This window comes from Delphinapterus leucas, chromosome 18, assembly GCF_059928025.1.
Source record: "Delphinapterus leucas isolate spDelLeu-1000000601 "Yukka" chromosome 18, BTC_Dleu_Yukka2, whole genome shotgun sequence".
Classification (NCBI taxonomy): domain Eukaryota; kingdom Metazoa; phylum Chordata; class Mammalia; order Artiodactyla; family Monodontidae; genus Delphinapterus; species Delphinapterus leucas.
Window position 1 is genome coordinate 70584090 of NC_143146.1, and position 12401 is coordinate 70596490.

The following is a 12401-nucleotide window of genomic DNA, read 5'->3' on the forward strand; positions in this document are numbered from 1 at the left end:
TTTTGGCTGTGGCTATGATTAAATAAGACTGACACTCTTTCCCTGCTTACGGATTAATTGCACTGCTGTGTAAACGAGAGTGCATTTGGTAATAGAGGGCGATCTGCTATTTTCTACTCTGGTGTTTTAATTGACGCTTTCTACAAAAGCAGCGTGTGTGTGTGTCTGCGCGTGCACTCTCACACACGTGCACAGGCTGATGAACAGTTCCTCTAGGCATGTGCACCTAACTGTGCTGTTAGTAAATTATTCTTGGGTAATAGACAACTAAATATGTGAAATGATACCATTTTTGAGGATATCAACACTAACCAGCGATAAGTAGATTGTACATAATGTTTTGAGTAAATGTACCCAGAATTGTGAATACTGTGTGTATATTAATGTATTTTAATAAAATATGTCTCAAGGTAGGCAAAATAAATATGGTATAAGTAAATACTATACTACAGTTAGCATTCTACATCTCTGGGTAGGTTGTGGGTTTGAAAATGTATACACACGACCATTCCTTTTCTCCTACTTAATAATTATAAAAAGTACATAGTTCTGGTGTGTCTGACAGATATATTAAATTATGAGTAAGAAGCCCTGGGTCTGAGTATTATCTCTGCCATTTAATGTGTAATCTCAGGGAGTCATGTAACTTCCCTGTACCCCAGTTGCCTATTACAATAAGATGAAGACAATTTTTATCACATAGGTTTTTAGTATGGATTTGAAAGCAACTGTAGTTGAAACTGGGTGTTCAATAAATATTTAACAAATGTTTATAAAAAGAAGACACTTCTCGAAGTTTTGGTACACCTAGTCCATGTGTACTATATAGAGCTTCAATCATTTTACAAGGTCTTGCCTACGGTATATTGTGTTCGCTTTGGTTTTGTAAATCCCCACTCTAAACCATTTTATGCCACATCAGTGGTATAGTGAATACAAAACCGATGCATTCAGAGATTACAATTTTCTCATTCTAAGGCCACGTGCTTAACGGAATACATCCCTACCTTGGGGAGCTAGAACAGCCAGTCTTCAGAATCTTTTACTTAAGCGTCGTCTACAGTAAAGAGAGTTTTGTGTCTCTGAGAGGCTATTGATGGATTACTTTCACTTAGGTGTAGCTTGGTTCAAAATAAAGAGCTTAAACTGAGGTCAGCAAGTCCTTACATTTCAGAGTTAATGACTTCAGATTTGTTTTCCAGAGAAATACGCAACGTCTGTCAGAAGACAGGACAGGGCCCAGGACAAGAGTGCATAAAAGGTCCTTCCTTTTCAAGGTAATGAGAGAAGTACGTGGTGACTTATGAAATGCCAGCCCATATCCAGTGCCAATGTGATGTACAAAATAACGAGGTAAAGAAAAGTAGCCCCAGAACTCTGTCAGTTCATCACCATTTTAAGATATTTTAAAATGTTCTGGTTCTCAATGAGAACCGCTGGTCAACCCTTTTGGGAAAGTTTTCATGAGTAGCTTGGACACAACGGGGTCATTTCTTTGACTCGGCTAATGCTTTCTGTCCTCATTTCTAAGAAGAAATTTTTGGTTTCAAAACCGCAATGATTTTTAATAGACTTCCATTAACGGTGCCTTCCAGAAAAAAGTCAGTCATTTAATAGATTCCTTCAAGGGAACTAGAAGGTACACAGTGAAACATCTGGCACCTTGGTGACGCCTGCTCTTGAGGTGATGGAGATGGTCACTTTTTTCTGCATCTTCCTCCACGGGTGTTCTAGACTCATGCTCTTGGTCAATGGACATTTTAATTTTCACTGTACCAATAGGAACATATTTAATGAAAACAGCAATCATCATAACAATGTAAAAAGTATATTTGAAAATATTTACTAATGAAGAAAGATTCTGAGAAGTAAGTTCACATCAAGTGAAATGGTGCATATTCATAGTCCTGTCATTTACCACTTAGAAAGCTGGGGGGTGGGTAATAGCACCCGAGAAGTTAATTTGGGCTCCAGTGACACCTCGAGTTATCCTCATACTTGTGACTCTGTCTCAGGTTCCCGGCCACTCCTTCTTTTGTTACCTGTGTAGAGATACTCGGGTTGGTAAGCTGGCTGCACTGTTAGAGTCTTGGCTTCACCCATCTCTCGAGTCTGCAGGAGCACGGAAGCAATTGCATGGAAATTGCTGTTGCAAGAGAGGGCGATCAAGAGGTGAAGAAGCAATTTTTTGCTGTGTTCAAAGACTTCAGGCCGGTAATGGTCCAAACCTGGAAGAAAACGGTGGAATCTCTTAGCATAAACAAATCTTCAGCTCGTTTAGATTCCAGGGATAGTAAAGACTCCAAGATACCCAGGAGGAACATGTTAAAAGAATGTTTAGTTTTCTTTGTTATTGTTTGTGTTACCGACGTAAAGAAGTTGGTCCTAGGCAAAATAAAATGTTTTATTCCTTAAATCAAATGTTCTCATAAAGCACTGATAGACGGACTTTTCTTGACCTCTCCATAGCATCTGACATGCTTAGCATTCCTCTTTCCTGAGATGTTCTCTCCCCTGGATCTCCCTGTTACTGAAAGATTCTAATTTTCTCTCTCTCTCTCTCTAACTGAACTTTTGAGTCTCCCTGCCTGGCTGGTTCCTCTTCCCATTTTTTTGCTCTACAACTTGAGTATTTTAAAATCTCAGTGCTTGGCCCACCATGCTCTACATTCTTTCTCTCTGTGCATCGACTGTGTCTCATGGCTTAAAATTTATCATGTCGAACCAAAGACCCACAAAGAGGCCCAACCTGTTTTGGATATCTTTATAGAAATAGCACTGGCAAGGTACCACTCTACATTGTAGTGATAGTACAATTTTAAACAGTGACTGATCAACTAGAATTCTAGAGATGTCACAGAAAGACAGTGAAAAACGGAAGAGACTAGATATTTTGGAAATGAGGAAAAGCAGGATGTCCATGTAAAAGGAAAGCTCTATGGGTGACTTCTGTAGGTTTTGGACCCTATTGGCTAGAATTCCTCTTGGTTCCAGTCTTACCTAAGAAGACAGCATGGAGTAGCAATGGGAGATGAAGAGCCCAATCTTCTCTTACACTGTGATCCACCACCATCTCAGTCATAAAAATGACAGCAATATTGCACCTAATCAATGAAATGATGAAATTAATGCAACTTCTGAAGAGGATGAAAATACACTGATAGATCATTAGGTCACAATTACATCCAACTTGTAAACCTTGTTGAAGAATTATGTAAGGCCCTTATTCCAGGGAAATGGAGTTTAACTTCTGACACAGCACAGAGCTCTATGAGGAGAAGAAACTTCAGTTGAGCTAATTCACATAATGGGGATTCTACTAGTTACTAGGCAATAAGAGCTGAGGAATGAAGAGAAACAGAAGACAAGGGCTCTCTCTTCAAGCTGCTCACAATCTAAAAAGCATAACAGAATGAATACCCATACCAAGGTGAGATCAAGGAAAAACTCAGAGGGCTACAGGGCAGCTTTGCACCCTGGTTAATGGCTGACCAGACTCTGCCAATATGCTGATAGCTGCAGATCAGGTCAGCATGTTCCCTCTGATTTCAAAGGTCATTTCATTTGATGGGACCTGGAGTACCTTTCCCTCTTTTCATAGGAAGAAAAGTCCATTCAAAGTTAAGTGATCATTTCCTTCTACCTGTACATGCTACTCACCTATGGAGTGGCCCCCGGGGAGTGATGGTCTCTGGAAGGTAGTCCACCAGGGGGGCCCAGCATCCTCCAGTACAAGGCATGGGTAAGGGCTGTGGCTGTTTGGTCTCTGTAATAGTCAACAGCCAGCCAGTATAGGGAGAAATTGGGTCATCTACAGAGTGAGAAACACAAGCGTGCTTTAGTTTCAGGGAGAGGAGGTTTTTATTTTCCCTACTTGACTTTTTAGAAACTTACAAATTCATGCTTGTAAAAATAACTCTCTAACCATTCCATTTGGTGAGCATGAAATTATATGATCAAATGGGTTGGAATGACTTGATTAAGTTTCTTTCATTCCTTTGTTTCTTGGATATCTAATTTATGGTGACTCATTATAGAGTGATTAAAAATATGAAAATATAGATACACAAAAAGAAAAACATTACATCACGTGAATTCCCATCACTGTGACAACTCGCTCTTTCTCTGATCTCCTCCATCTCAGTGACATGCGATTCCTTATTTCCAGTTCGCTCAGGACAGGAGCCTTGGAGTCCTCCCTGACTTCTCCCTTACATCTCACATCCAACTTCTAATCATGATGATCATGATGGTGGTGACAGTAATAATTAAAATAACAACGTTTGAACTAGCATAGTGAGCGCTTACTTTATGCCAGGTGGTCTATGCATCTCACATATTAATAACCCAATGATGGGCACCTATTATCCCTATTTTATCAAGGGGACGCTAAGGTTAAGTAATTTGTTACCATCCACATTATTCAGTGAGCTCTACCTCATCACAGATCTAGGACACGATCACCTCCGTCACTACTACCCTAGGCTAAGCGCCCACCGCCTCTCCCTGCTTGCCTCCTTGCCCCTCTACAGTCTGTTCCCTGCAGAGCAGGCAGAGTCATCCTTTTAAAGCACAAGTTCATTCAGAGCCCCTTCCTCTGCTTACCACTGGCCAGCAGTTCCCCTTAACACTCAGAACGAAATCCAGCAGCCCCATGAGGGCCTTTGAGGCCTGACAAGATCTTTCTCCTGTTTCTTGGCTTATCTCCTTCTGCTGTCCCCTGTGCTCACTGCCCGCCAGTCACCCTGGCTCTCCTGCTGTTCTGTGACCGTGCCAGGCGCCGTCCACCTACCGTCCACCCCCCAGCTGCAGTGTTCTTCCCCAGACGGCCGCGTGGCTCACTCCTTTACTTCATGCAAGTCTCTGCCCAAGTACCACTTTATCGCAGAGGATTTCTGTGACCACTCCACTTAAAATCCACCCCATCCCCAATCACTTTCTCCCTCTCTCTCTGCTTTAGTTCCCCTGCGGCACCGATTCCGCAGCGCTGACGGCTTCCCCCTCCTCTGCCTCTAACACAAGGTCCCTGAGAGCGGGACTTTCTCTATTTTGCTCCTAGTACACAGAGCAGTATCTGGCACGTCGTAGGAGATCAGGACATATATATTTTGAATGAATTAATGAACTTCCTCAACAAAATATTTTTAAAGTAAGCACAGCAACAAATTTCATGGAGTTATTTTTTATAACGCTCTCAACCCAGGCCAGTGGCATTCAAGACAAGCCACTGCACTTGGGGCCACATGATATGATCAATGCATACGGCTTCAGACAAGCTGGCTTAATCCTGGGATAGACTTTAGTGTATGAAGAGGAAGGATGTTTTTATAACATCGTTAGGCAGTTTCTCCAAAATATAGGTTTTTTTGTTTGTTTGTTTGCTTGTTTTGCAGTACGCAGGCCTCTCACTGCTGTGGCCTCTCCCGTTGCGGAGCACAGGCTCCGGACGCGCAGGCTCAGGGGCCATGGCTCACGGGCCCAGCCGTTCCGCGGCATGTGGGATCCTCCCGGACCGGGGCACGAACCCGTGTCCCCCGCATCGGCAGGCGGACTCTCAACCACTGTGCCACCAGGGAAGCCCTTGGTTGCACTTTTGAAGGTAGTGAGAGGTAGCTGATTCAATGCTACTGGTCCAGTGCAGGACGCTGGCCTTAACAGTTAGCAGAGCTGATGGGGGGGATGCCTTCCTATGGTGAAAACTGAGGCTCCAAACCCACACAGGGACTAGAACCAAGCACAGCCCACTTCTCCTGGGATGTGAGCTGAGGGAGTCTCCAGGGGTTAAGACCAGGAGTCACCTCTGAAAGTGACTCCTGACTCTTTCTAACACACAAGCATGAGCGACTAGAAACCCGTCACTCTGTGCCATGAATGTGCCACATTTTTAGCCCAGAAAAGATTTTAAGCAGGTATAATAGTCACTCAGCTTAGCCCACTCGGTAAACTACCTACCGCATGCCTCACGCTCAGCAAACTACCTCCTCGAACAGCTGTCCAGGTGAGTTAGTTGCAAAATGCACGTCTAAACAACTAGTTACTCTACACAACTAGAACGGGGAGCCGAAATGGGAGAACACTGAAGAATTAAAACACACACCAAACTTGTGAGATTTCTGTTAGGAAAGGACATGCTGTTTTTCGTTTCTGATGTTCTCAGATATATATCCAGTCAGCAAAAATGTGCTGCGAGGGATTAAGCTGACCTAAAACTGATTTTCTACAGTTAGGCCTAAACTGCTAGGACTCAGCTGCTATCCAACTTAACTAGCTGTATCCTTACTGTGGGGTTACAGACATTAGCATATGGCTTTGGAAAATAATCCAGATATGTTAAGTAGCTCTGAAAAAAAAAAAAAGCTTACATAACGCTGGTAGAAAACTGCTTTATAGACCGGGTCTAAATCAGTTTGCTTGTCCATTTTACTCAAGGTGGTATGGTTTTTTAATAAAAAATACACTTAGGAGGTACGCATCATCCTTATTTTTGGGTAACCCAGACCATGAAGCCCTGGGCCACGAGGTCTCTCCTGATCCCTTCTCACTCTTCTCACCCTTGCTGATACCCTCAGGAATTCAGGGAGGAAGTAACTGCCCTTAACATATACCAGACGCCTGGCCATAAGGTTTTGGAATTGAGCCTGCTAACTTTTGCTTCTCTCGTGGCATACTCTATCCATCATTGGGTAGCTGGAACCAAACATGCATCTGGGAGGACCCAGTTACCAAAGTCCTGAGGGTATTCGTGCCTTATTAGACACACTGCTTCATCCAAGACAGCCAAAGTCAAGTTCTAGTACTTGAATGCCTGGGAAAGGATCTTAGCATATAGTTTATGTACTTTCTGTTATGAGGATCTGTTTGAGAAGCTTGATTCCATTTTCTCTTTCAATGAGGAATTGAAGATTTGAGCTCTCAGCACCCAAACTACTTTTCTGTGAACTCCAATTTCCCTAGCTAATATTAGTAACCTTGTGAAGAATATTACTGACACCTGACTCAATTAAATTCAAGTTCTGTACCCAAAATTTCCCATTAAAATGCTGTTTATGCTGGTATGACAAATTTATAAACATTTCTGGGTAAAACAGAGGCCATAATGATAATACTAGACTACTCTTTATACCTTATCTGCATTCACAGTAGTCTTTCCTTCCCTTTATAAACACTTCTATTACTTTTTCTTTTTGTCCCTAAAGTCAGTGATCTGAGTTTATATAACGACACAACTATTAGCTTACTTTGTTATAATTATCCCCTGAAATTCACTATTTTAAAATATGTAAGGAATATGAAGTTTTAATACCAGAGGGCTCTGAAGATGTATTTTCAAAATGATTGTTACTTTGTTACGGCATTTTCTACCGAATTCTGGGTCCTATACCCAGAGCAAAGAGATACACTTTGAAGGAGTCAACTGGCCAAAGTGCGACAATATCCCTAATGTAAAATCCACAGTCACAGAGCGCTTTGCTTTGTTATATCATGCCTGTCACATTCTGGGGGAGTCAGGATTTGACTGCCTAACTTTTTCATGATTCAGTTTTTCTGTCCTCAAATTCTGTGTTACCAAATATTGCATAGCAATGACTTTTCTTGAACCAACAACTCCTTTCCTCCGGTACTGCTCTCCTCATCTATAAAATCTGGTCCTGCCTAGATTCAACTGTTTGGTGTCTGGATGGCAGAGCCCCTTGATGGGGCATGGAAAGGAGGGAAAATGCAAATAGCTTTTTTGTTTTCCCCCCCCCTAATCTCATACTGACCTTTCTAGAAAAAGGTTTTACAGGGACATAGTTAAAACTTAACCCAAGTATGGCAATATATATGGATTTTAGACATTCCTCCAATTGGTATTTTGAATGGTGGAGAATTGCCTATCTATATCTGCATTAAGGAGTAAAGTAAGGGCAACTGAAATGTGGTGTCATTAGAACTGCTAAGCTCTTACCCCACTCTGCACATTTCCCATAAGAACAAAACAACTCAAAACAACCACTACAAAGGCCCAATGCACTGACTTACAAAATGAACCTAACTCATGAGATATCATATTACGATTTCCACCAAAATAGACAAATAAGTTCTACCAGATAGTTTACCGATTTCCTTAGCATACCTAAATGTCACTGGGAGTGTTCTTTGGTTCCAGAATTTCTGTAACTTGTGAACAAGTAATACCCATCACCTTCTGAGTATCTACACAACCTGTCCAGGGCTTAAACAAAATTAATGAATGCATTGACCTTTTTGGTTTTTCCAACGTCCCAAGGTACAATGAAATTTCTGTGATAATTTTATCTCCCAGTCTGGCAAGGTTTTCACTTGGCCACTGAGACTGTGCCGTTGAGATATTCAATGTGAAAACAAATCTATCCTGGGTGAGCTGACTCACAAGGCTTAAAGGTTAAATCCACTCCCAAGACAGGTCAATAAATTGAATGGAAACCTTTGTTTTCTCATGAGACCATTTCTTACTAGCCTTTCCCCAACTGCATTACCAAGGAAAAGGGCCAAGAATACAAAAATATGTCTTTAGATAGTAGCTTGAAGTTTTAACAGCTTTGATTCATGCACTGCTTGGCTTCTTTTTACTTTTAAGAGGTTGACTTGCCCATCTACATAGTTGGATTAAGTAGTTACTTAATACTTATGGGCCCCTTTTTAGTGATTAGAATAAGAATAATCAAAATACTCATTTTCTATTCTCCAACCCTTTGCCTTCCATCTGACCCCCCCTCCCCCGCCCCAGCCTGTTGGTACTTACTTTTATCCTCGTCGTACGATCCTCCAGAGCTATTGCTGTATCTCGACTCCAGACGGGTATGGGCTCTAATGACGTTACTGAACCTTCAAATACAAGAACCGTCATGAGATACTGACATGTGGGTTTGTGCTGTGACACAGAAAAACATACTATTTTGGGGCAGCTAGTTCTCATGATCCTTTTCCTAAAAGAATACTGTAAAAAGTGGTGGCGAAGTGGTTGAGAGTCCGCCTGCCGATGCAGGGGACACAGGTTCATGCCCTGGTCCGGGAAGATTCCACATGCCGCGGAGCGGCTGGGCCCGTGAGCCATGGCCGCTGAGCCTGCACGTCCGGAGCCTGTTGCTCCGCAACGGAAGAGGCCACAGCAGTGAGAGGCCCGCGTACCGCAAAAAAAAAAAAAAAAAAAGTGTACACCAAACATTCCTTTTGTCCTCGAGAGGGCCAGTGGTCACTCTTGCTCAGGAGCACAAGTTCAAACCTTGAAAAGAAACATTTTAAGACTAATATTTGAATTAAACTAGAAAATTATAACATTTGTTTGGAAATAAAATGGGCATCATACTGAATAACATGAATCCTTTACTCACATGGTAACCTGGCATATGGGAGGTGGTCAAGAAATAATTGCTGAATGATTGAATAAGTGAAAGGAGACAGAATTGGAAATAGCTGGAAACAAAAATAGTTCCATAACAAATTTTGGACTTAACCAGCTTTAAAGTTTTCCTTAAAGTGTTTTTAGGAAAAGGTGCTAGTTGAGACATGATATAACCAGAGGGACTCTTTCTGTCTGGTCTCTCTTGTGGCTTAAGAAATAATCAAAAAAAAAAAAAAAGAGAAAAAAAGGTTGAAGTATAATAACTTCACATACATTAACTCATTTAATCTCACTCACTCAACTTTGAGATAAGCATCATTTACTCTGCAAATGAGGAAACAGGCCGAGTGAGGCTAAGCAACTTGTCCAGTGTCAGGCCGAGGAAGGTGGCAGTACAGGGATGCTTTTATTGCCGTGTTGCCTCCAAGAAGGGGGGGATGCGATCTCAGGCTGAGCTCTCGCTCACTAGCTTGGTGACCCTGAGCAAGTCCTTTACCTCCTTGGGGACCCTGTTTCCACGCCTGCCAAAAAGGAATAATAATAACACCTCACCATTTATTTCACCCAATCTTTTGTTGGGACTGCTGTGGGAATCAAAAGAAATGATGTGAGAATTTCCAAAACTCCAAGTCGCCATCCAACTATAAGGTATTAATTATTATACCTCTACCTTGGATTTCTAGAATGCCTTTTTAGGGCACCAAAAACTTACAAATCAATAGCATTTTTACCATCTAAAGAGCTATAAGGTCAGGCAAGGGTGTGGATGAGGGTAAGTGTGGGTGAAACGGTACGTCTATATTTACTTTACATAAAATGATACAAAGTGGGTTTTGTCTACATTATTGACTGGGTGTTCCATCCTAACTGATAGCAGATCAACACTCTATTTCCCTCTGGAACACTAGAAAATACACGGCTATAGCTGTCCTCATCAATGTATGGAGAAACAGTGATATTTCAGGAAAATGTACTGGATGTACCATTAGATGCTACCTCGTCCCAGGGTATAACCTCAGAACACTGCAACGATGATTTGAATTTTCTGAATATAGAAATGTATTGAGTATAAAGCCTTTGGTTTTATTCACTATGTAGATATTTGCAGCAGCTTTTTTTTTTTTTGGTCCTGACAAGCCACCTTTCTCCCAGTAACTTTGTATTTCAAACATTCTTCATTCTCTTATCTTTTGGGCTATTAATTTGTGAATCCATAAAACAGAAGATGGAGGACATCTGCTTAGTTTCATATAAATCAGGCCACGTAATTGTCTAACTGGTACTTATGAAATTGGAAAAGTGAAAAACCTATTACCTTCTGAAGAAGTTCTACAATCATATTTATGCTGATAAATGCAAAGATATAAACAGCATATGCAGAGCCCAGACATCATTCAACAGGGAATAAAAACAGGGTGATGAAAGAATTCCACATCTGGAGATTTCCACAGGACAGAGAGCTTTGCAGGCTTCCTAGCTCTTCAAGAATTGTGATATACGTCGGTTTTACAATCGTGCTCGGGAAGGCCAGGCAGGGAAGAATTATAGGAAGGATGTCAATTCTTCTCTTTTCCTTTTGAGATAGATCTAAAGGATTGCTAGGAGGCGTTTATGATGCCAAGATGAAGGGGAGGAGCAAGCCCCTTCCAGACTATTCTCCTTATTCTAGAGAAGGTTGAAACCACAGAGCAGGGAAGTGTACACTTGGCAAAAAGAAAAGGTAAAAAACTGATTCCCAAGACTAAAATCTGCTGTGTTCATTTGCTTTCCTGGGTTGAAGAAAATAATTTTGGGTCTAGGTCCTAGAAGAATTTCAAGGACTAAGTAGACTGAACAGTCTTTTAATATAAAGGTACATGTCTTAGAAATGTTATCATAAAAATAGCTCTGCTAAGAGAAAAACGAGAAGCACAAAGTGTTTCCCTAAATTTTCTCTTGCTGATTTTGCTCAAATTAATTCTTACACAACTTTCTGTGGGTTACTAATCTCTACCCCTGTATCAACACAGATCACCAGAAACTTACATAGCTGAAGTTTATTGCTTTTAGTTCCTTATGAACAATCCTTTCATGGCTTTTATCAATGGTTGATGTATTAAAAATACTTAAACGGTTTGTTTCTGCATATTTTACGAACTGTTATTTTAATTAAAAATATGTGTTCACTTTATTGTTTCATTTTAAAAACTAGATGATAAATACTTCTTAGAGCTTAGGAACACTTATTTAGTAGCTTCCAATGAATTGCTTTTGCTTGTTTACTTTCTGATGTACTGAAAGTTACAAAATTTGCTCTATTTTTCTTTTCTTACTTTGACTATTGAGGAACTCAATGTTAGGTTAATATTAACTTTTAGTGGTTCTCTTTAGGACTTTTGACATAACTATCTTACTCTCCTTTTAGCTTGACTCATTCTTTTACCCTGGTTTTACTATAAGTTATCTAAACTTAATGCAGTAGGTATGGTATTATTAAATATTTCTGAATTATATCTAAGAACGATTAACTAGTTGTAAAGGACATGGCATCAGGGCTGCCGCTTTGCACAACTCCATGGTGCCCCCTGGAGCCCAACAATGCATTCTGGTGACTGGTACCCCCAGGAATTGTGTCACACAGCAGCCAGGTCATTGGTATTTGTGACCAAGATTATCTCTGTAGGCTCTTTGTCTAGAAGGATGTAAAGAACAGAGTAAACAACTGTCTTGTGTAACGGGGTTAGTAAGAGGGAGGGAGAAAGGGGGGCTGGAGGGTGTTTGGATAGCTTATCCACCTCTGGGGCTGTGATGTTTCTCCAATTCTCATTCACATACTGAGTAAACATTTTAAGAAATGATTACTATGTGCAGCATAGTCAGGTAATCACTGAGGACAGAAATATGTATAAGAGCTACATAATTTGTTTTCTAAGAATGAAAATCTAGTGGTTGAGACACAAGTATGCTTACAAGTATCTATACATCAGCATGACAGGGAGGAAGGCGGTAAGTAGACTGCAGAGAAAAAGGATACTTTAGGCTGAGGGCACAGTCTACC

The 12401-nt window shown here is 41.0% G+C and overlaps 1 protein-coding gene across 9 annotated transcripts in view; it reads right to left on the reverse strand.

The window, feature by feature from the left end:
- Positions 1-12401, reverse strand: part of FRY (FRY microtubule binding protein) — a 426510-nt gene that overhangs the window by 62876 nt on the left and 351233 nt on the right. For 5 of the 9 annotated variants that reach the window (XM_089899275.1, XM_089899270.1, XM_089899272.1 and 2 more), the window contains 5 exons: positions 8765-8847; positions 3661-3811; positions 3001-3104; positions 2043-2228; positions 1663-1770 (listed from right to left, as the gene is read on the reverse strand). In XM_089899275.1, the coding sequence (XP_089755401.1) occupies positions 1663-1770; positions 2043-2228; positions 3001-3104; positions 3661-3811; positions 8765-8847 (632 nt within the window). The remainder of the gene's footprint in view (positions 1-1662; positions 1771-2042; positions 2229-3000; positions 3105-3660; positions 3812-8764; positions 8848-12401) is intronic. The other 4 variants (XM_022574608.3, XM_022574609.3, XM_089899274.1 and 1 more) reach the window with 1 other exon arrangement.